At 45.4% G+C, this 25,153-nt stretch overlaps 1 protein-coding gene across 2 annotated transcripts in view; it reads right to left on the bottom strand.

The window, feature by feature from the left end:
• Window positions 1–25,153, bottom strand: part of Ppm1h (protein phosphatase, Mg2+/Mn2+ dependent, 1H) — a 264,454-nt gene that overhangs the window by 72,158 nt on the left and 167,143 nt on the right. For both annotated transcript variants that reach the window (XM_087557298.1, NM_001271079.2), the window contains exon 5: window positions 14,185–14,269. In XM_087557298.1, coding sequence (XP_087413424.1) covers window positions 14,185–14,269 — 85 coding nt within the window. The remainder of the gene's footprint in view (window positions 1–14,184; window positions 14,270–25,153) is intronic.

Raw genomic sequence — 25,153 nt, 5'->3', positions numbered from 1 at the left:
GTCACCTGCTTCCATAACTTGGGTAGCGAAGACGGTCATAAGCTATGGATATAACAACTCAAAACCAGCTCCTTGGGTTCTGTGGAAACCGTGGTGGGCAGCTATGATCTGAGAGTGTCCCATAAAGACCCATGACTGAAGACCTGGTCACCAGCCTGTGGCACTTGTAGGAGGTGGTGGGGCTTGCCAGATGTAGTAGGACATTTCTGTCATCCCAATACTCAGAAGGTTGAGGTTCAGGGCTAGCCTGGACTATATATCTGATGGTCTCTAAAAATCCCCAAATGATTATTTTTTTAAATTTCAAAAACGAGGTGGGGCCGGCTGGAAGCAAGTTCTATCACCATGGGGCCACGTAAGAGCTGCCCTCTTACCAGTTTGCTTCCTGGCTACCAAGGGGCGAGCAGATTTCTCTACAGTGATGCTCTGCCTCACTCAGACTCCAGAGCAACAGCGCAAGCAACCCGTGAGCCTACGCTTCCGAAACTCTGAGTCAAAATGAAACGTTTTTCTCCTTTTAAGTTGACGTACTTCAGATATTTATCACAGTGCTAAGATGCAGGGTGACACTCGGTTCATAGCGGTCGGAAGGGCTGCACCTCATCCTTTTCTCCTGAAGGCACAGAGCTTAGCCAACTTTCTTATGAAAACAGGTCAGGATTCCCATATTCCAGGCAGACACTTACAGTCTTTGCTACTCAAGAGGCTGAGGCGGGAGTTAGAGATGGGCTTGGTGGTATAGGGTGGGGGTGGGGACAGAAAGAAAGAGGACACAGAGAAGGGCGAGGGGAAGAGTTCATCCCAAAGATGGCTTGCTTTGCGCACAAGGGATGGAAACATCACGGATACCATCAGTATGACCGATGTGCACTTGTTATATTAACTCTTACTTTATTATCATTTCATTCTCCAAGCATACTTACACATGACTAGCCACAGAGGGTACAATTTTCCCTTGGCTCTTTATCTTTCATGTATCTAGTGTCATATGCAATTTAAATTAAAATAACTTTAAGACACTTTTTTTTTTGATCCTATCATCATCTATGAACACAGCAATGGCTAAGAGAGTAACTATCTCTCCCCTCCAAGGGCAGCAACACAGAGATCCAGGGGCTTTGTCTCCTAACTGGAGGGTGAGTTGGCCCTCGGATATGCTTTAGCCAGGCACCCTTGTACCCACTTTGCTAGTATTTTTCGTGGATTTGGTCTAATGCTACTTCTATTACGGTAACTGAGTCCTCAGCATTGCATGAGAATCTGCATGTCCGAGGGTAAGAAGCTGAGGGTCCCTGCCCCGAGTTAGTTTTGACTGTTAAATAAAGTTGCTGGTGGCCAATGGCTGGGCAAGGAGACAGAGGTGGGACTTTTAGGCTAGGGATGGAGGAAGGAGAGGAAGGGATGGAGTGGCCATGCCTGGGAAAGGAATAGCTGCCACACCTGAGGAGGCAGGACAGACAGACAGCCAACATGTAAGAGCAAGGGAAGAATGGCTCCAGGTCCTCCCCACCCCCAAAACTGGGTCTAGGGCAACACGGGTAGAATATAGATTTTAGTAAGTAATAACTCAGAAGCATTGGCAGGGAGGTGTTCGCCACACGGAGGTTTGGGAGTGGCCCAACCACTGAGCTGTTTAAGGCATATTAAAATATAAGGCTGCACGCGTGTGTGTCTTTCATTCAGGAACCCAGAACACTGGGGCAGTGTAGCCTCTACCTGGTGGATTAGAGAACAGATCCACTGGCTACTTCAACAAGAACTCATTTACTAAGGAAGCTGCACCAGGAGGCTCGTTGACACAGATGCCTCTGGGTTACCTGGTGACTCCTCAGATAGCTTCCTACCTACTGAAGCTGCTGCGCCTTTCCAAGTCACCAGGGATTAAAGCAGCTTAACCTGGAGCCACCTGTGGGGATCCTCCATGTGAAAGCTATTCTCAGGCTCAACAAGCTGCATGCCCTCCCCAGTGATAACTGGAAAGTGCTGTATTCCATCCAGGTCAACAGGACGTGACACTGCCCTTCTCCCACATACATCTCAGAGAGAAAACTACGGCTGCTGCTTAAATGTTGGTGGATGACGCTCTATTGCCACCTCAAAATTTCACTTTACTCTTTTTGGAAGAGTTGCTTTAAGACAAATTTTCATCGTCTATTATTCTGTATTGGTTTTGTGTGTGTGTGTGTGTGTGTGTGTGTGTGTGTGTGTGTGTGTGTGTGGTGTGCACATAAGTATGTAGGTGAACATGCCTATGCTTGCTCATGTAAGAGACCAGGCAGGATGTGCAATGCCTTCCTCTGTCCTGCTCTGTCGCTCTTCCTTACTGTCCTGACACGGGGGCACTCACTGAAGAGCTGGCTGGGTAGTGAACTCTGGGATCCATCTGCTTCCATCCACCAAGGCTGGGCTATAAGCATGTGTAGTCATGCCTGGGTTTTTATACAGCTAGTGAGGACTTGAATGAACTCAGGTATGAATGCTTTCAGTACACCCACTGTGAATCTGAAGGGCACCTGACAGTCCTGACCTACTGAACACGGTTAGTAGAGCAACGCAAACACCATGGAGTCTCTACTGAGAGCAGCAACGGTTTCATGGCTGCCAGGGAGTTGGGGCTTGCTGCTGCTGCTGTTGCCCAGCTCCATGGGCAAGCAATTTCTAACTTAGAAAAAGACAGAAATTCAAAATTCAGCTGGATGTCATCTGTGTCTGCAATCCTAGCACATGAGGCTGAGGCAGGGGGATGACACATCCCAGGTCAGCCTGCTCTATATAGTGGTACTCTACTTCCAAACAGAACTTAAGATTTGAGGTATGGTTTCTGTGGTCTGTGTCACTGTTACACCATCCTCAGGTTAAAAACAAAAACACCCTAACCATCAACAAAGGACCGTTTGTGTATTGCTTAAAGCTTCCTCAAGCCCTTTCCACATTAAGCATCCAGTGGCTCTCTCTCACTGTGTCTCAGTTCAGAGTCAAGGTCATGGCTCTCACCATGTCCTGCGTCTCGTGAGGGCATCAGGGATACCACATGTCTTAAATAACCATGGCTTACAGATCACCTCGAAGCTTAGCCTTTACAAACGGCTATACAGCTGGCTGACCAACTCCCACTTCAGGAATGTGGCTACACAAGCCTGCCTCCTGCCCAGCCCTCTCTTCCCACAAAACCAGATCCAAAAGAAGGTTAATTAATGGCTCCTTCCCCAGCAGGAGTTTACCCTGACATGCTTGTCAACCACCCTGCAAGTTGGTATGATAGGGTCAGACACACCACCCTAGAATATGGCACACTCAGAAGACAAACTCTCTTTCTCTCTCTTGGCCCTTCTCCTCTGTAGCAGGTGCTAAGTCTCCCTTCACAGGGGCATGCTCCTATTATCTATGGACGTTGAAGGACCATGAAGGAACACCTTTGCCTCTGAAGAGAGATACACCACAGCAGGAGGTAAATAAACAAACCTTTCAAGCTAGTGAGGTGGATCAGTGGCCAGAGGACCTCATACACAGGCCTGACAGTTTTGAGTTCAATCCTTGGATCCCACAAGGAGGCAGGAGAGCACTGACCTCTGACCTCTGACCTCCACACATAACTGCATTCTCACACTCAAAATAAATCACATATGTAATCTTTAAAAAAAGATAGAAAAAGTTAGAAGTCTTGCTAATTTTTCCTGCTATTATCCCATTAGATAGTAATCCCATCATCAACCTCCCATGAATGCCTGCTCTTAAAAAAGATGTTTTTCTTATTTACTTTATGTGCATGTGAGGGTGCCTGTATGTACAAACCTCTTATGTGTGTTTGGTGTTTAAAGAGGCCAGAAGAGGATGTTGGCTAGAAATGAAGTTATAGGCTGAGTAAGATACTCAGCGTGGATGGCGGGAACAGAACCTGGACCTTCCCCAAGTGCAACAAGTGCTCCTAATCACTGAGCCTTCTCTCCAGCCCCAAATGTCTACTTTGTATCAGACCTGAGCATAATGGTAGTCATTTGCAGGTTTCCTTGGATCTTTATTTTCTTACAATGTGATGCATCTTTATGCAAAAGACCGTATGTGTAAGTAATGTCTGTATTAGATACATTTCTGTCTTATCTCCTGTCAATCTGTCTTTCATTATAGGGCCCTTGCTATGACCCTCATAAAGGGATAGCAGAAAAGAAATCATCCCGTCTTTACATATGTCTACTTGTTTATGCTTGCACATCTATAAAATACCACAACTTTGTCTATGTTGAAATGTGTATGGGGAATAATCTTGGTTACGAGGGGACATTATATTTAATCCCACACTGGTCTTCTTGCCACACCTTTGGATTTCGCTATTGCTACAGTGACGATTCTGTCTCTTTTGATAATTGCCTCAGCGCCCACAGCAGGCTGCCTTTTCTGTCATAACCATTTCTGCCGTGCGGTTTTAAGCAGTCCATCTGTACCAGTAGCACCTCCTTCTTGTTCACTGCTCCTCAGAGTCACCACTTATGTCACATTGGTCAGCCCAGTGGTCCCAAACAGGAGTTTGCTCACTCAAGTTGCCCTGAGCAGATCCTCTGGAGTTAATTGTGCAGCTCAGAGAACAGAGCAAACATGGCTGCTTAAGGGAAAACAAGATGCTAAAATGAGGCAGAAAACCCACAATGTGTAAAAAACATCACCTGCTGGGTCTCAGAGGAGGCAGCCTCTGCTTGTTAGTGCTTCATTTCTTACGGGCCTGAGACTTTACATCTGCATCTTACTTTGCTTCCTGATGCTCTGGTCAAACACTGACCCAAACCAGCTTGGAGGGGAAGTGGTTTATTGGGCTTACATTTCCATGCCATAGTCCATCCTCAAGGGCAGGACTCAAGCAGAAACTTGAAGTAGAAAGCATGGAGGGGCACTCTTTGCGCTTGCTCCCCATGGCTTGTTCGGCTGGCTTTCTTATATAAGCCAGGGCCACCTGCCCAGGGTAGCCCTACCCTCTGGGCTGGGCCCTCCCACATCAACCATTAATCAAGAAATGCTCACCAACAGGGCCAGAGACAATTTCAGTGGATGTAATTCCTCAGGTGGGGATCCCTCTTCTTAGGGGATACTAGTTTGTGTCAAGTTGACCAAAACTAACACTCACCGTCCTTACAGGCATCATGTGTAAGTATATATGTCCAAAGCCATCAATGTATTATAAAAATGTTATCTGAGCATTTCTTTTAAACTTTTATACTAGTGAATATTTCTACCACTGGACACAGATTATGTTTAGATCTTTGGGTATGACGGGTTAAGTATTTTCTTCTACCCCTGATCCATATCTTTGCCCAGATTGCTTTCATTAAAGACAAAACAACAGAAGCCTCCAAACACTGTGACACTTTAGGAGAAACCCAAGGTTTATGTGAGGTTTTAAAGCATTGGGAAGAACTTCACTGAGACTTGTTTTAATGATTTTAGGGAAAGTTAGAGTCATCGGGAAGGGCCTGGCTCCCATGAGGGGATGAGAAAGCCTGCAAATTCTGGAGAAGCCAGCAGGGAGGGAGTCATTTGGTTGGCAAATGCACAGTGGCCAAACAAGTTGGGAATTTGGAAACCTCCTCCAGCTTGTCCAGCACCCAAGTGTCATGACTGGAATGGCTTCATTTGTACTGGCCTGGTTTGATGGTGCATACCAGCATCTGACTCTAGTGTTTCACAGGTGGTTTTTTTTTTTAAATCCCAATTTTACTTGAAACAACAAGTTCCAACATTGAGGATCTGTAAATGTGGGAAAGTCTGTTAGATCGCTTAAAGCGGTAAATCTTAGTGACTTCCTGGCTCTCAAGTTGAAGAACCAGGAGTAATGTTGGCACGGTACACTCACTCCACTTTCCATACCTGGGCAGTTCATAAGTGTGCATACATTATTACAGTCCCCCCCACCCCAAGACACATTTCACAGGGATGCTGTCTTGTAAAGCTAGGTGTGGTGACCCATGCCTTTAGTCCTCAAGAGGCATAAGCTGGTGGATCTCTGAGTTGGAGGCCATCCAGGTCTCCACGGTGAGTTCCTGGACAGCCAGGGCTATACAGAACAACCTTGTCTTGATAAAACAACAACTAAACCCAAAACAAAAATGTGGACCAAACCAAAGGTGGGATCAAGCATATAGGACCCATGGCCATCCACAAACAAAATATATGGACATTTCCCTGAACATTTTGTATTTATCTGTTATGATGAATATATTTTATATCTTTCTTTTTTTGATGAAACATCATCACTTAGATGTATGCATGCTAGGAACATCCACGTAGTATCCACACAGGTCAGTACATGGTGCTGGGAGATACCTTTATGGGTTCAGTGGCGCTCTGAGAACATTGGCAGGGTAGGAAAAATGGAAGCCAGAACAGCTAACTCAGATTCCAGGGAGGGGAACCAGGACTGGTTACAGGAGTACAGCAAGGGCAGTGAGGTTATACTTAATATTTGTATACCCAATATTACACATACACACACACACACACACACACACACACACACACACACACACACACACACACAAATGCTCAGTACTTTCAGTGGATAGACAATGGGTCTTGAGGTTACTCAAAGTCACCTGCTAGAAAGAAAATATACTTTCCTCCTTTTTCTTCTGCTGCAGAATGATTTTTTTTTAATTTTGTGGTCAGATGACTAGTGAGTAGAGGCAGGCTGAATGGACAGGTTTGGGTGGGGGATATCCAGAGAAAGGTACTTACGCAAGAAACACACAAGCGCTTCCTGAGGTATAGTATATATTGCAAAGGGCTTCTATCATATATTGACAGGGCGATAACTCTTTCACAAACGGAACAGACCCATGTACCTAGCATTTAAAAGCAACTATTCCCAGATCCTCAGGAACTGCCTCCCCGGTAACTACAACTCCATACGATGCCCGTGGTTCCCAGAGGGAAGCTCCATTCCGCCTTCTAGACGGGATTTGCCTGTTTTCAAACTTACATCTGTGTGTCCCATGTGCACATGCGTATGTGGGGTGTCATGTATGCTCATGTGCATGTACGTGTGCCTATGCATACATGTGCAGAGGCTGAGAACCTTGGCCAGTGAGTGTCCCGTTCTATCCCCACTCTTCCCTTCATTCCTTTAAGATAAGGTCTCACACTGAACTGTGGGAGCCTGTTTAAGAGAGCTGTGAGCTTCCTGGGAACTATGGTTGGGTCAGAGGGCAGAACGTTCTTCCCACAGGTCCCTCCTAGAAAGGATCACATAAACTATGAGAAACATTTGAAAGCTAGGACATGAAGGGAATGCCCTGGTATGTCTCGTTTCCCACACTATCTCTGTGGGAAAGGGAAGGCCTTCGAGAAATAGATTCGGTTCCTGTCACATGACCAAAGACGATGTTCATAAGACCTAACACCAGGTGCATTCCCTTGCTGGATTTGTTAACTGTGAACACCACTTTGGGCTGGAGAGATGGCTCAGTGGTTAAGAGCTCTGACTGCTCTTCCAGAGGTCCTGAGTTCAGTTCCCAGCAACCACATGGTGGCTCACAACCCTGTGTAATGGAATCCAACACCCTCTTCTGGTGTGTCTGAAGACAGCTACAGTGTACAGTGTATTTACATAAAACAGATAAATAAATCTTTAAAAAAAACCCCACCACCTCATATTTTCCTTGCTTTGATAATAAAAGTGAGAAGCGCTTGTTCGCACTACTCTTGAGCTCAAATGCTTGGAGTCCCTCCTTGTATCTGGTACACTCAGCCTCACTGGCAGGAGTGACTTGACATTAAACCTACAGCTAGAGGTTTAACCACAGTTATTCCAAAGTCCTTAGCAGTTTAACTCTGTCTCACAAAACTACACGTGACTTTCGGGTTTTCCAATTAAACAGTGATAGTCTAAAATCCGAAAGTCATGTGTGGCGTCCTCCATGTTCCCCAAATTTGTAAGCTGTGTTATGGCACAGTCCGAGAGAGAAGACTCTGTAACAGCAGCAGCAGGAGCAGCAGCAGCAGCAGCAGCAGCAGCCACCACCACCACACAACAAGGTCACTAGTTCAAATCACCTGCTGTCAGGTGAGAAGTGGGGCACCTGCCGCTTTGTTCAGAAGCATACTTGAACTTCCCATTGGAGCCTCCTGTCTTAAAGGTAGGTTCAGGCTTTAAAAATATCTTTGGAGGATAACTCTTGAGCATGAAAACAATCTCAGCAAACTCAGATGCCCAATGCTAGTCACTGGAAGTCTCTATGACATGGAGCGGTGGAGAAGGGATGGTCTAAGATACCACAGCCGCCTCACAGGATGCTGTCCCGTGTGCATCAAGTGTGCAGCTGAAGCTCACTGTCATCTTGTCTGCACATTGCCCTCGATGAAGAACAGCGGCAGACGAGGGGCTCCGAGAGTGCAGGAGCACGTTATTTGAAGGTTTACTGAGAGCGGTGCATCTTGATGAGATCAAATGGGAGTTTATAAAGATGTCTGGGGAGAATGGAGGGGGCGGGGCTTCACTCTCCTACCTCAGGGCTACAGAAGTCTCCTGAGGGTGATTCCTTTCTAGCTGTCACTGGAAGCAGGGGTTGATGATTCTAGAGGCCGCAGCTACAAAGCACTCCATTCTACTGAGAAACATCCAGCAGCCAGACCCCTCACCTAGCTCTTTGACTCTCTCAGAACATGGTTCACTTCAATCACATTAAAGACCGACCCGCAAACAAACAAGAGGTCCCTTCAAACCATATAAACCTGCCATTGAAGAAGTAGGCTCATCAGTGCCTGTAGGCTCACCGGGTCTCCCTGGCGGCTGGGCTAAGAACACGGGGCCCCCGATCACTTCATCATACACATGCCACTTTTTGTGTGATCATGTCAAGTCCACGAGCCTGCTCTATTAGTCACCACACCAGAGAGCCTATGAAACAAAGTCCGTGTTATCTAAGAGCCGTGAGAAGAGCCCCTGAGGTCACGATGCAGGACCAAACAAGATTCACATGCCTGCCACATTCATCAAGCAGATCTTACAATCTGTTTCCAGCTCTGTAATCCCCAAGCATCCAGACTGTACATACCGAGGGCATTCCTCTCCAGTGCACATCACAAAGGCTGGTGCACAAAGAGCTCCGATCACCACCCCCACTCCTCAAGCTCATTATGTTTCTTCAAGCCAGCCAGCCTTGGGACTGCAAAGAGCTACTCAAAACGAGCAGCTAAGGGCCTCTACGTCCCGATAATTCCATCATAAATATTTATCCTTCACACACTATGAACATAAAATTCGATTTGTCCTAAGGACAAGGAAGGTGCTTGATTTTCCATCATTGGGTGAGATCATGTGAGGGAAAAGGAAACTCCAACTATCATTATACCAACAGTTCATGAGATCAGGTGAATGGATGTTGAAAAAATAATCAGCAGAAGGATGCACAATTAAAACCATAAGAGGGTTCACCATACAGATGGTCCCTGGCCCACAATGGCAGGACGCAATAAGTCTTTTGACTCTGTGACAGCATAAATCACGTCAGTACAACAGTTCCAGGTTTTACTTTAAGTAGCACAGGCAACGCAATTGAGATAACCACTCTTCATTACATTATAAAACACACTGTTGATGACTTTTTTGGTGTTTATATTTTTTGAGACAGTGTCTGACTCTGTAGCCCGGGCTGGCCTCCGTTTAGCAGAGATTCTCCTTTCTCTGCGGCCGGAGTGTTGGGATTACAGACCTGGGCTGCCATAGTAGTTGTCAGGGTGTAAAGGCTGATGTACAGGTGCTGGGCATGTTGAAGTTGGGCAAGGCTCAGCTACAATGTGTGAAAATTAGATACATTGGCTGCATTTTGACTTAGATCTGTTTGCTACACTGTAAACTGAAGAAAGTGTTTTCTATTGCCAGAACAAGTCATGAGAGAGCACTGAAGTTGCATGCTTTTGATTGAGCTGAGGGGAGTCTACTCCACACTTTGATAATCTTCCCCTCATGCTTGACAATATTTTCAAGACTTTACATATCAACCTAATTCTAAAAAAATTATCATATATGTTTCACATGTTACGTTACAAATTTTTTTTAAAAAAGGATTTATTTACTTTATGTATGAGTACAGTGTTGCTGTCTTCAGATACACCAGAAGAAGGAATCAGATCCCTTTACAGATGGTTGTGAGCCACCATGTGGTTGTTGGGACTTGAATTCAGGACCTCTGAAAGAGCAGTCAGTGCTCTTAACCACTGAGCCATCTCTTCAGGTCACATTACAAATATTTTAACCTCAAATGCTTTGCTCTGAACAGTTCTTCTGCACGATTACGCCTGGAGCAGGTCATCTCCGAGCACATATTCCTAAACTTGAAGGGATAACAGGCTGGGCCAACAGGGTTGCTTAGATTCTGAGTGTGCCCACTCTTCATGTCTGGGGTGGGGAACGTTTGAGTTATAAACTAAATAAATCTATCTGCTTTGGGTGTATGGACTAAGAAGATGGTGCTCTCTTCTTCTATAAATTGAGGATTAGGCCCAGTTTCGTGGACTGACAGCATCCTCCTCTATTGGTCAAGACGGACTCCAAAATAGCCTTCATCTCAGCAACATCAGAAGTGGGTGCTAAGTAAAGCAGGGGAAAATGGCTCTCAGTCAGTAGGATTTGGCTTTAGAATGAATTTTTATACACCTTCAGATTTCGTAAGTTGGAGCCAAATTCCTCTGTGAGGGTACAGGGGAGGCAAGGTTGTGTGTGGTTATAGTTTAAGGACAGGACAGAGAGGCTTTCAAGAACATCTTTGTCATATAGGCACCCCTCCCCCACCACCATCACCAATGCCTATCTATGAGGCAGGATGAGAGCCTTCACTAAACACTGATGCTTCCTTTATCCCAGACTGCACAGTCTCTAGTTTGGGAGGATTAGAGTTCTGTTGTTTATAAGTCAGCTGCTTGATGGCATTTTGTTTAACAGCCCAGATAGGCTAAGACATATTTGAAGGAACAAGCCTTGGATTTATCAAACAAGAGCTAAATGAGGACTGGATAACACAAAGGAACTCTGCATATCATGTTGTTTAATTCCTACAAGGTCTTCGGAGGGTTTCTATCCCCACAACTGATGATTAGCCATCAATGGCTTGCCTTGTGGAACTCAGAGCCACATGCATCTTATCCTTATTGTCCCCAAAGAACTATTCCCATCCTCCCTTAAAATTGACCCTCCATGTTCATTTTTTAATAAAGAAAATATACCATTTAAAAATGCAAAAGCATAAGAAATGAACTTTTTATTGTTCAATGCCTCCAGTAGGAACTGGATTTCAATGGGGGTGTTGAGGGACAGAGATGCTAAGAGTGGAGTGGAGGCAGAGGACACAAATACCGCATGCCCTGCTGCCATCTGCATGGAGGGCAGGGGGATGGACAGCTCTGACCCCGGCTGACCCAGCATTCTTCCATGCACACCCACTGGCCAGCATGGTGCCAGTGGTTAGGCTGAGTACTGCAGTCAGTGGAGTGAGTAAGTAAGAGCCTTGTCTTCTAGAACTCCATGTGGAGAGGAAGCTAGAGATCTGGGGGTGGGGGTGGGGTGAAGACAACCCAGAAAGCATAATATCCTGAAAGCCACACTTCAGGTCGCCTCATATTGCTGTACCAGCACTGAGGGTTGACTCCCTGGGAAGATTAGAGGACACTTCCCAGAAGTGCCTCTTGTGCTGGCATCAGAAAGGATGATGGGGAATTATTCTCGAAGACAGGAAGAGCTGTCTAAACAGAGCACATTTCCAAAGGGATGTAGGTCAGTGAGTCGGTGGTGTGAGCTGACTAGGGTCTGGCTGAAGAATGGGTGGGAGGTGTGGGAGTGGGAGTGGGGTGGGGGGATTAGTGGTAATATCAAAATAGACTGATGTTGCAAAGAGGGGAGGGACTCTGAGTCTGCCAGTGAGTCTGGCTGCACTCTTTACATGGTAGGCAGCTCAAAGCTTTAGGTATGTCTTTGCTAAGATCATTTTCATGGCCTTGGGTGAAAGTGAAAGCCAAATGGCTAAGCCGTTTCGAACTCTACTGGAATGACCTTTGTATCTCAGAGGCCCTTGGTGGCCCTCTGTCTCCTGCTACCTTCACACGTGACAAATCAAGGTCTAGAAAGGTCAGCAGACCTGTGCAAGGCTATCCAGTCGGGAAACCGAAGAGCTGGGATTAAAGGCATGCCTCTTGAAAGCCAGGCTCTACTACTGGTAGCTTCAAGAACATTCTACCACAAGCACCAGAAAGCAGCATTAGAAATCAGCTGTGATGGCTACTTGGTCAACTTGATGGGATTTAGAATCACTTGGAGACAAACCAATGGGCGTGTCTGTGAAGGACTTTGTAGATTAGGTTGACTGAGGCAGGAAGACCTTCTCCTATTGATGGATAAAATAAAATGTAGGCAGTGACCCAAGCACTGACCTCTTTCTGCTTCCTGACCATGGGTGTACTGTGACCCGCTGCCTCTGGCTCTCACCCTGGTGACTTCCCACTATGATGGGAAGTCCTTGCTTCATCCAGTTTGTTTTGTTGGGATATTTTGGTATATATAACAACAAAATATGCAATTTCTACACAGGCGAGGATGTAGAAGGAGGTTTGAGGCTAGCCTGGGCTGCCTCGATAATCAAACAAATAAAATACAAATTGGGTACAAGACAGAGCACTTACTTTATGCTAGTGTGGGATTCCTGCTATCCCATACTAGTTGCCAGGTAACTAGTAACAATGATGTTGTTGGGCTTTTTGTATGTTTGTTGGTTGGTTGTTTTTTCGAGACAGATTCTCTGTGTAACCCTGACTGTCCTAGAACTCACTACGTAAACCAGGATGGCCACAAACTCAGAGATCCCCCTGCCTCTGCCTCCTGAGTGCCAGGATTAAGGGCACAAGTTGTCATACTTGTCATGTTGTGGAGTTATAACCTAGAATTCTCATTGAGGAACTGAATGAAAGTCCAGGGCTACTTTCTTTTTTTTTTTTTTTTGGTTCTTTTTTTCGGAGCTGGGGACCGAACCCAGGGCCTTGCGCTTCCTAGGTAAGCGCTCTACCACTGAGCTAAATCCCCAGCCCCCAGGGCTACTTTCTAAATCAACCAAAGGAATGTAATCTTATCACTGAGGGGAGATGGCCAGCAGTGAAGGCGCCTGCCGCCTAGCTGGATGACCTGAGTTCAATCTCTGGAACTCATACTGGAGGAAAACACTGACTCTCACAAGCTGTCTTCTCTGTCTGTCTGTCTGTCTGTCTGTCTGTCTGTCTCTCTCTCTCTCTCTCTCTCTCTCTCTCTCTCTCTCTCACACACACACACACACACACACACACACACACACACACACACACACAAGGAAATGCTTGATAAACAACCCCAACTGCCTACATTGCTGAGAAACAGAGGAAAGAACCTGTAAACAGGACGAACCAGTCCATTTGCAGAGTGGGAGTAAAATTGCTGGAGTTTTACTACCTTGGTGGAGATCCTGTCAGGAAAGTATTTTCTTCACACACCCTACACTTACTGGGCTACTGCCCAGAGACTTTGGCCTCCCAAGTAGCTTGGGACTTGGGATGGCTACAGTTACTTTTATCTGAGACCCTGTGTCTAACACCTTTTACCCCCTGGAGTTTGAGGACAAGGAAAAGAGTTTTAGTTTGCTTTTCATAAAATGTCGACTTTTTAAGGGGGAGCCCAGGTCTCCTAATCCCTTTTATTATTTCACCCCAAGAACACTGTCTACAGGGATACTTTATTTTCAGTGTGGAGAGCATTTTCATGGGGGGTGAAATAATAAAACAGGAAGGATCTTGAGTTTGAGTGTGAAGTTGTGGCACATCATAGGGGTAGAGGCTCCTTCTGGTCATGTGAATGGCAGCGAGACCTGCATCAGCTCAACCGAGTTGCCGGATGAGGGAGGAGTCTGCACATGCGCACTGACCCAGTGGAGGATGCAGCCTTACAGGGTGCTGTTGGCTGCAGATGAGGGAAAGCCAGTTGCGATAATAAATTCATGGAGGGGGAGTGTGTCGTCACATACAGAGCCAGGGTGTGCGATCCAGAAGGTGCGTGTGTGGGAGTTAATGCCGTATGTCCTTTGACGGTTTGGTGGGGCTGCTCTCCTGTCATAGCAATTTGCTCCTCTCAAACAGCTCTGACACCGTCCTCACCACCGTTATCCACTGCCAGACCCACCCGACTCTTACCAGGTACTGAAGTCTCTGACGCTCAGTCTCAGGGGTGAATTCGGAAGACATGGGGATGATTTCTCCATTTCGGATGATTATGGCCCTGAAATGTGAAAAAAAAATGCATCATCGGCAACCAAACTCACAAAGACTCTCTGACAGTCACAGACAGTCCACTCAACACATCCTCTCCTACCACCCACGTGCCTGGTAGGTTCGCTTCTAACACCTATGGCTCCCTTGCTGTGTTGCAGGCAACTCTGTTCTGAGGTACTGGTCTCAAGTTAGCATAGAATGCTTCTTTCCTTTGCGGCTACCTGGACCCATTGTCTTAATGCCCTGCCAACAAGCATCTAACTCCATATACAGTCCATGTTCAAGGGCTAAGTGGGCGAATGAATAAACAAGTGAACATTGCAACAGTTCTCACTCTGACCCATGGCTGTCCTGCTGATCCTTTTGCGATCGAGGTAATGTCCAACATGGCTGCCCTCAGCCACATGCGCATACTGCCCTTTTGCTCTGAGGCTAATGTGCAGCCAGAGAACTACATTACGATGGTGTTTAGCCTTAAGTAGTCTGATGTGGCTTGCATCTAGTGTACTTGGGCAGTGCAAATCTAGACTCTTGGGACATCGAAGATCAGTGAGCAGTGACACTGGCCTAACCTGGGAACACGGAAGAAAATGCAGAGTCTCGGGCTCTACTCCAGGCTTTCTACCAGAACCGTTGCTATAATTAGACTCCTAAGCATGTTAGAAGCTGGACGCTTCTGGCCTAGACAACAGTTTCTAAGTTTATAAGCTGGGGTCAGGAAACAGCTATCCTTAACGTTTTAAGGCTCATAAACTTCATACATTCCAAAAAAATCTGCCCAAGAGTTACTGCCCTCTCGGCACCAGGGGGAGTAGAGTTCCCCAAGCAGATGTCTACAGTGAGGCTAAGCTGTAAGAGGCCTTTCCTGGGTCTCCCTCCAGCACTGCCTCTTGCCCTCAGAGCTCAGACTGTTCATTGCTGTAGGAACTAACCTTAGGGCCTCATACATAGCAATCCTACCACCGAGGGAGATGTAATCCCAACTCCCTGAAGTGGTACCCGACAGCCCCTTTCTAGAGGTTGGTGGTGGCAGAACGTGGCAGTATCTACGACACATGGAAGTGTACTAACCTAACAACTCTTTGTCACTGGGGCCTGAGACCTTAGACCTGACAAACTTCTTAGCTCATTTTATACCCTGGTGCTGGAAATTGAACCAAGGGCCTTGTGTATTTGTTCTTTGAAGTCACAATTACGCTTATGCCATACCTAAAACACACAAAGACCCTACACAAGGTAAACACCTCACCACTGAACTATGCCCCCAGGTTTCCCCAACATACATGCTTTTGAATCTTCCCTGAGCTCTGGGGAACACCTTGCAGACTTTCTACCAGCATGACCTTGGAGAGTCATTCTCCATCTGGGAAACAACCCTCATGAGTGGTTTCATTGGTTGTGATCCCATCATTGACTTGTTGCCATCTGTGCCCCATTGGCTCCCATCATAGGAAACAGTGGAGGTGTACAGGTTGGGACAACAAAAATATTGGAGCCTTTAGAGCATTTTTGGCTTTAGAAACAGGAAATGTTAGGGAAGCTCATTCTGGGAAGATGCTCCTGCTGTGATGATGTTCCTTAACACTTCTTTTACTACTTAAAATGTGATAAAGATTTCTTAAGCCCTGGACCAGATGGATTTAGTGCAGAATTTTTATCAGATCTTCAAAGACCAAATACTAATACTCTTCAAACTATTCCACAAAAATAGAAACAGAAAGAACACTACCAAATTTGTTCTTTAAAGCCACAATTACGCTTATACCATACATAAACCACACCAAGACCCTACAAAGAAAGAGAACTTCAGACTAATTTCCCTTATCAATGAAAAACTACTCAATGAAATTCTAGCAAATCTAATCCAAGAACACATTAAATAGATCATTCACGATGATCAAGAAGGCTTCATCCCAGGGATGCAGGGATGGTTCAATATATAGAAATCCATCAACATAATCTACTATATAAACAAACTCGAAGGAAAAAAAACACATGATCATTTCATAAGATGCTGAGAAAGCCTTTGACAAAATTCAATATCCCTTCATGATAAAAGTCCTGGAAAGATCAGGAATTCAAGGCCCATACCTAAACATAGTAAAAGTAATATACAGCAAACCAGCAGCCAACATCAAACTAAATGGAGAAAAACTTGAAGCAATCCCACTAAAATCAGGGACAAGGCTGCCCACTCTCTCCCTACTTATTCAATATAGTACTTGAAGTCCTAGCCACAGCAATCAGACAACAAAAGGAGGTCAAAGGGATACAAATTGGGAAGGAAGACATCAAAATATCGCTATTTGCAGATGATATGATAGTATACATAAGTGACCCCAAAAGTTCCACCAGAGAACTACTAAGCCTGATAAACAACTTCAGCAAAGTGGCTAGGTATAAAATTAACTCAAACAAATCAAATCAGTAGCCTTCCTGAACTCAAAGAATAAACAGGCTAAGAAGGAAATTAGGGAAATGATACCCTTCACAATAGTCACAAATAATATAAAATACCTTGGTGTGACTCTAAAAGTAAAAGATATGTATGACAAGAACTTCAAGCCTCTGAAGAAAGAAATTGAGGAAGATTTCAGAAGATGCAACGATCTCCCATGCTCATGGATTGGCAGGATTTATATAGTAAAAAAAGGACACCTTGCTGAAAGCAATCTACAGATTCAATGTAATCCCATTAAAATTCCAACTCAATTCTTCATAGCAATTTGCTAATTCATTTGGAATAACAAAAAACCCAGGATAGCAAAAACTATTCTCAATAATAAAAGAACTTCTGGGGGAATCACCATCCCTGACCTCAATCTGTACTACAGAACAATCTTGATTAAAAACTTCATGGTATTGGTACAGAGACAGGCAGGTAGATCAATGGAATAAAATTGAAGACCAAGAAATGAACCCACACACCTATGGTCACTTGATTTTGACAAAGAAGGTAAAACCATCCAGTGGAAAAAAAAGACATTTTCAACAAATGGTACTGGTTAAACTGGAGGTCAGCCTGTAGAAGAATGCAGATCGATCCATTCTTATCAAGTTGTACAAAGCTCAAGTCCAAATGGATCAAGATCTTCCACATAAAATCACACACATTGAAACTAATAGAAGAGAAATTGGCTAAGAGGCTCAATCACAAGGGCACAGGAGAAAATTTCCTGAACAGAACTCCAATGGCTTATGCTCAAAGATCAACAATCGAAAAATGGGACCTCATAAAACTGCAAAGCTTCTGTAAGGCAAAGGACACTGTCATTAGGACAAAACAGCAACCAATAGATTGGGAAAAGATCTTTACCAATCATACATCCAATGGAGGGCTAATGTCTAATATATACAAAGAACTCAAGACATTAGACTCCAGAGAATCAAATAACCCTATTAAAAATGGGGTACAGAGCTAAACAAATAATTCTCAACTGAGGAATATCAAATGGCAGAGAAGCACCTAAAGAAATGCTCAACATCCTTAGTCATCAGGGAAATGCACATCAAAACCACCCTGAGATTTCACCTCACACCAGTCAGAATGACTAAGATAAAAAACTCAGGTGACAACAGATGCTGGCAAGGATGTGGAGAAAGAGGAACACTCCTCCATTGTTGGTGGGACTGCAAACTGGTACAACCATTCTGGAAATCAGTCTGGAGGCTCCTCAGAAAATTGGACATTGAACTACCTGAGGACCCAGCTATACCACTCTTGGGCATATACCCAAAAGTTGCTCCAACAAATAACAAGGACACATGCTCCACTATGTTCGTAGTAGCCTTATTTATAATAGCCAGAAGCTGGAAAGAACCCAGATGCCCTTCACAGAGGAATGGATACAGAAAATGTGGTACATGTACATAATGGAGTACTTTTAAGCTATTAAAAACAATGATTTCATGAAATTCATAGGCAAATGGATGATAGAACTAGAAAATATCATCCTGTGTAAGGTAACTCAGTCACAAAAACCACATATGCTATGTACTCATTGATAAGTGGATATCAGCCCAAAAGCTCAGAATACCCAAGATACAATTCATAGACCATATGAAGCTCAAGAAGAAGGAAGGCCAAAATGTGGATGCTTCAGTCCTTCTTAGAAGAGGAAACAAAATACTCATGGGAGGTAGAGAGTGGGAGGGACTGGGGAGGAAAAGGGGAGGGGGAGGGGAAAGGGGACAGGATCAGGTAAGAGAGGAGCTGGGGATGATATAGAGAGGGTAAGGAATTTGAACAGAGGTGTGTAGCAATGAGGGATGAGGAACTGGGGGTAGCCACCAGCAAGTTCCAGATGCCAGGAAAGTAAGGAGCTTCTAGGACCCAACAGGGATGAGATTAGCTGAAATGCCCAACAAAAGAGAGGGAGAACCTGTAGAGACCATATCTAGAAGTTAGGCAATGATTCTGGTTGGGAGATGGGGCCACCCACCCTTTTCAATATTTAAACCCAGAATTGTTCCTGTTTAATGGAAATACAGGGACAAAAAGTAGAGAAGAGACTGAAGGAAAGGCCATCCAGAGACTGCCTCACCTGGGAATCCATCCCATATGCAGTCACCAAACCCAGTCACTATTGTTGATGCCAAGAAGTGCCTGCTGACAGGATCCTGATATGGGTGTCTCCTGAGAGGCTCTGCCAGAGCCTCACTGATACAGATTAAGATGCTTGCAGCTAACCATTGGACTGAACAAGGGGATCCCAATGGAGGAGTTAGAGAAAGGACCGAGGAGCTGAAGAGGTTTGCAACCCCATAGGAAGAACAACAAGATCAACCAACCAGATCCCCCAGAGCTCCCAGGGACTAAACCACCAACTAAAGAGTGCACATGGAGGGACCCATGGCTCTAGCTGCATATGTAGCAGAGGATGGCATTGTCTGGAATCAATAGGAGAAGAAGCCTTGGTCCTGTGAAGGCTCGTTTTCCCAATGTAGGGGAATGCCAGGGTGTTGAGGTAGGGAGTGGGTGGGTGAAGGGGGAGGAATCTCATAGAAGCAGCAGGAGGGGGGAATGGGAGAGGGGGGAACCCCAGAAAGGGGATAACATTTTAAATGTAAATACATAAAAATATCCAATAAAAAATGTCTTGGTTAATGGAAAAACAAAAAACAAAAAACTAGCAAACGTTTGTAAGTTCACCCATCCTCCCCACCATTCACAAATCACTGTGCACCACTGCAAACGCCCTGTATGTTAATGATCAGTGGGGAATGGCTATCATAACGAGCAGGGATCGGACAGAGCCTGGAGAAATCTATAGAACATGAAAGGGGTAAGCGGGCCAGAAGCCTGGCTTAAGACCTTATCTCAATGCAGAGAAAGCAGAGCCCCAACTCCTGAGGGCTGGAATGGGAGTTGCTATGTGATGCATCCCTCAGCTTCCTCTCCCTGAATGTTGCTTAATTTTCTACTCTAACTCTTCTTTTCTACTGGACCCCAGATTTCATCTGACTGTGTCCCGAGAGACAGAAATGCCGGAAGGGAGGAAAGGATAGTGAGCAAAAGGAGGGTGGGGTGTCAGACTCCCCAAAGAAGAAGGTCTAAGTGCCATTTGGTGTTGTCCCTTTACCCCCATCCCGGGAGAAGCCTGTGTGGCCTCTCAGACATTGGACTCAGGCCCAAAGTATCAGGAGGCCAAGTGTAAACTCTGCACCACTGTGCAGGCCACATAGCGGGCACCTTGAGAGCAGGTAAGGGGAGTCCCAGGGAGTTTCTTCGGACACGAGGAAGAGAGAGAGAAACCAAGAGGTAAGGCTTGTTCAGTAAAGCATTAGCAGACTTGACGTCCCAGATAAGAGAGCCTTCCAACTGGAAAGTCCCCATTCCCCACATCCATCTTTCCTCCTCTGGTGTGACTAGTCTGCCCCCAAACCACCTCAGGACCCTCCAAAGATCTCTACTTCCATTCCTGGATGTTCAATGTCTGTCTCCACTGACAATCTCTGCCACAGTATAAAGCCATGCTCAAAAGAGAATGCTGAAACCCCCGGAAAACGAGCTCAAAGCCACCTCAGCACTGCTAGTCCAAAGCCCACCAGACAGCGTCCTGTTCATTGAGCCGCAGCTTCTACGTTTACAGCAATGCACACTCAATGCTGCTACTTCCTCTCTGCCCACTGGTCTCTCAGACAATGCTGACTTCATTTCTTGTCTCCCTGTTCACTCAGTCACTGCCCACACAGTGCAGAGCAGTGGTTCAGGGCCATACTTCAGATATCCTGCTTTATCAGGTATTTACAGGACGATTCATACACTAGCAAAGTTACAGTTATGAAATAGCAATGAGATGTGACAGTTGGGGGTCACCATCCCATGAGGAACTGTACTAACAGGTTGTAGCATTAGGAGAGTTGAGAACCACTGGTCCATACGATCTCTATGGGATAAGCCATTGCCCAGAATCCCCTGGTAGCATCTGAACCCAGTCCTGGTTCTTAGGGCTACCTCGCACTAGTTTTTTACTTCTCTCCTCTAGTTCTTATCGACTGTTCTTACCCTCTCCTTTCTTGCTCTTACCACAAAGCTATGCTGGGCTCTTCTCTTCCATGTCCCCTTTGCCTGTGACTCATCCCTAGACAGAAGATATCACAATTCAACTGAGTACCTGTGTCTCTCCCATGCTGGCCAGTACGTTCCTATAGCAATCGTGCTTGAGGTCACCAACGTCATAACCCAGTACTGCACATGGCATTAGGCAATTGTTGATGGAACAGGTTTTATAATTTCAGATCCCAGTGCAAAAACAAACAAACAAACATACAAAAAACCCAAAATACAGTCACAGGACCCTGTTTTTAAAAATTGAAAACCTGTGGCTGAAAAATGACTCAGTCAGTAAAGTGCTTGCCATGGAGGTTTGGTCCCAGCACCCATGTAAAATAGCCATTTGTCACCTCAGAGCTGGGGACAAGAAGATCCTAGGGCCTCACCTGGCAGCCAAACTGTTGAGTTCCAGGTTCAGCAAAGACCCTATCTTTAAAATAAAAAAGATGGCGGGGCTAGAGAGATGGCTCAGCAGTTAAGAGCACTGGCTGCTCGTCTGGAGGACCCAGGTTTGAGTCCTTGAACAGAGGTCTGAAACTCCAGTTCCAGAGAACCTGACACCCTCTTCTGGCTGCCTCATGCACTTTAAACACATGCTATGCAGATCTACATGCAGGCAAAGCACCCACATACATACAATAAACATAAAAGAACAACACCAAAAAGAAAGGAAGGCGGCTGAGAGAGGCACGAGGCACATACATACCAACATGTATGTACAAACACATGCACTCACAGAATAGGAAGATTCAAGACGGTGGGATCAGGACACTAAAGCAAATGTGGTATCTTTTTCATAGTGGGGTTTTGCATGACTACCGGTTCACATGGCAACCAAGATGTCCCTGACAGTGTACCCTCGGTGTTTGCTGAGTGACTGCATGACATCGACATGTACTGAGATTTCAGGTTGTCTTTGCAGCCAGCCCATCTCTGTCATGCTTCAGTCTTGAAACAGCTACCAGCTCTGCCCACTTCTCACCCATGAGTGGGCTTTTAAAACATTTTAACCAGGGGCTGGAGAAATGGCTCAGCGGTTAAGAGCACTGACTGCTCTTCCAGAGGTCCTGAGTTCAATTCCCGGCAACCACATGGTGGCTCACAAACATTTGTAGTGGGATCTGATGACCTCTTCTGGTGTGTCTGAGGACAGCTACAGTGTACTCATATACATCAAATAATATTTTAAAAGATTTAATAAAGTAGTATGTACATATATGAGAGATGATCATCAATATCTAAAAATATTGAAGATTACATGGTAATTGGCAGATCTGTCAGCCTTAGCTTTATCCTATATACCTTCTTTGGGACTGGAACACTCAAATCCTCCCTTCCTCCCTCCCTCCTTCCCTCCCTCCCCTCCCCCTTCCCTTCCCTCTCTCTCTCTCCAAGGTCTCTCTATGTTGTTCCATTTTTCACTGGAACTTGGTGTATAGATCAGGCTCATAGGAACTCACAGAGATCCACTTGCCTCTGCCTCCTCGATGCTGGGATAGAAAGGTGTTGGTCACCACGCCAGGCTTACTCACGGTCATTTCTACCAGTGATCTGAGTATGCAACGTCCTGAAGCATACTTTCCCTGCTATACTATAGGATGTCAGAGCAGACTCCGGTTTCTCCCATGTCCCCCTCCCCCTCTACCTTTCCCCATCCTGCCCAACCTCTGCTACTTCTAGCTATTTCACTGTACTTGGATTATACAAGAATAAGACAGAACACACACACATAGTTGGTGTGTGTGTGTGTGTGTGTGTGTGTGTGTGTGTGTGTTCGCGCCTATACACGTATAAGGTCTTGCTGTGTAGCCCAGGTAGACTTACAGCTTATGATCTTCCTGCCTTGGTCTCTCAAGTGCTCAAGTGCAGGCACATGCTACCCCACTTGGCTCACAAGGCAGTTTTAAAGCATCGCTCTTGACGTGTGCTATCCCCTCCCTTTCCTGGCATTTCCATTTTCTCCCACCATCTGGTTCCTGCCTCTATTTCTAGTGTTCACCTTGCTCTTTCTTTTCCTCTCGTATCTTTCAATGGCCCACGTATGCCAAAGTTGACTCAGAATGCCTCCCACCGTCCTCCTGGGCTACCTTCAGTGCCCTTTCTCTGTGACCCCAGAGGATCCCATCCCTGGTTGTGCCTCAGCCCTTACCAGTCCCAAATGCATTCGCTGGTTTCGGAGATGTTTCTAAGAACACACTGAGGGTATTTTCCAGGTAGAGCTCCGTCACTTTCTCTAAGTGTCCAGTGTCCAGTGTCCAGTGCCCAGTATGTGACAGATAGGTCACTGACCTGTGTGTTATGGTCTGCTCTCCTCCTTATGCTGTGCACACATGCACACAAGGTAGACAAAAAGGTAACAAACAGTTATAAAACCTACACATCTTTCCAATGGTTTTGCAAGATAACGATGATGACAGGCCTTCACAGACATCATTGCTGAGAACTCATGTGAAGGGCAAGGGGGTGTGAGTCTTCTTATAGGGCAGAGGAGGGAGAAAGCAGCAAGGGCAGCAGCCAGTTCCCATGTGTACATTTGTAAATTTCAAACGCCCATGAGTATCGGCATTCCTCCCAGTGTAGACTATGCTAAGCCTTGCCCATTGCTTCCTTGGGTAAGCAAGCATATCCAAACTCCACTCTACACACAAGTCCTCCCTTCTGTTTGAACTACAACATTCTTCCTTTACGAGGCACCCATAGATTAAAGTGTTTGGCCGCCAACCCGTCCAGTCCCCACATTGTGGCGCCCCTTCCTATGTAACGTGTGGCTTCCCTTTGATCTCTCTCTCTTTTATCCTCTGATCTTGGGATTAATATGCCAGAGTGGGTGTGAAGATTGGCAGATCTCATCCTGGCCGACTCATAAAGCAGAGGATGCTGGGATTAAAGCTACATTCTCTCGTCATAAGCCCTGCACTTTTATGTCTTCTTTATTATTTTACAAGATGATTTCCTTAAAGTCAAAATCAAAACAGAACAAAAGCTGAAGGAGCAATGAGGGCCGAGGGGAACAGGGCCTCCCGTGTCCCTTCTAGAGCAACGGTTCTCAACCTGTGCATCGTGACTCCTCTGGGGGCTGAATGGCTCTTTCCCAGGGGCTGTACATCAGATATCATGCATATCAGATAGCAACGTCACCATGCATATCAGATACTAACATCACGGTTCAGAGCAGTAGCAAAATTACGGCTATGAACTAGCGTCAAAAGTAATTTTACAGTTGGGGGTCACCACAGCATGAGGAATGGCATTAAAGGGTCACAGCGTTAGGGTGTTGGGAACCTCTGATCTAGAGCCTCGAGCCTGACTTGTGGTTACTGATGTGGTCAGATTTTAGGTGATATTCCATCTACCTCCTACTCCATTTAGTGGAATTAAGTGAGAAGCGTCTAGAGACTTCTATTCTCTCTACAGAAAGAATGATTCTTAAACATGTCCCCCATGTTAAGGTCAGTCTGTCGTTCACAGACACGGCTGAAACCTGTTTTTGTTGCCGTGTAGAGATTGCTTATGGCTGAATTGTTTATGACTGAATGGCCAGGTTTAGTAGTAAGTTCTTATGAGTCGGCTGGATCTCGGTTTGGAGACCCTCCCTCCCAAATGCCAGGCATGTGAGGGGACGAAGGTGATTTACTCCATAGGGAATTGTGAGTTCAGTGAAAAGGTTCTAGAAAGTCCCGGGTCTTCAAATCTTCGAAGGTTATATTTTAGAATGAAAAATACCCACTCTTTCATGAGTGAAAATATTTAGGTAGTCAAAAGGGAACAAGAAAGGAATCTGGGACACTCATTTCCAACAGTCATTTGATTTTATGATTTCTCATAGGGAGAGTTCACTGTCAGCGCTGTTAAATCTCACAGCAGTGTGACTGTGATGTCTGTCCTCAGGGTGGGACTGACCAAAGCCCCAGAAGGCACTGGATAAACCAGGAAAAGAAAAGAAAAATCAGGACAAAACAAGTCCCAGTGAAACTGCATCAGGACACATCCACAGTAGAAATTTCAAGTGTTGGATAAACACATGAGAAGATTGAGCTCTCGAGAGGCTGGGACGCAGCATATTAAAATCAAAGTAATGTTGGAAAACATGTAAAAATCAGTATTACATAGTCATTCTTTGTGGGGTAAAAACAGTTATTCTCATAATTAATGGAAATGGTTACATAGCTAAAAACCACTAAAATTACAGCTACACATTCAATGCTTTAGCCAGCTCACTTTGGGGAATGTAGCCTAAAATATTCAAAGGCTATGCACAGGATGCAGAGAAGAAATCAAGTACTGATGTTACTTCTTATGGCCAAGACTGGAAACAGCGTGAATGTCACAAGAGGA

The sequence above is a fragment of the Rattus norvegicus genome, chromosome 7, assembly GCF_021556685.1.
Source record: "Rattus norvegicus strain SHRSP/BbbUtx chromosome 7, alternate assembly SHRSP_T2T, whole genome shotgun sequence".
Lineage (NCBI taxonomy): Eukaryota > Metazoa > Chordata > Mammalia > Rodentia > Muridae > Rattus > Rattus norvegicus.
Note: the sequence above shows the minus strand (reverse complement) of the source record. Positions and strands in the feature narration are given on the sequence as shown.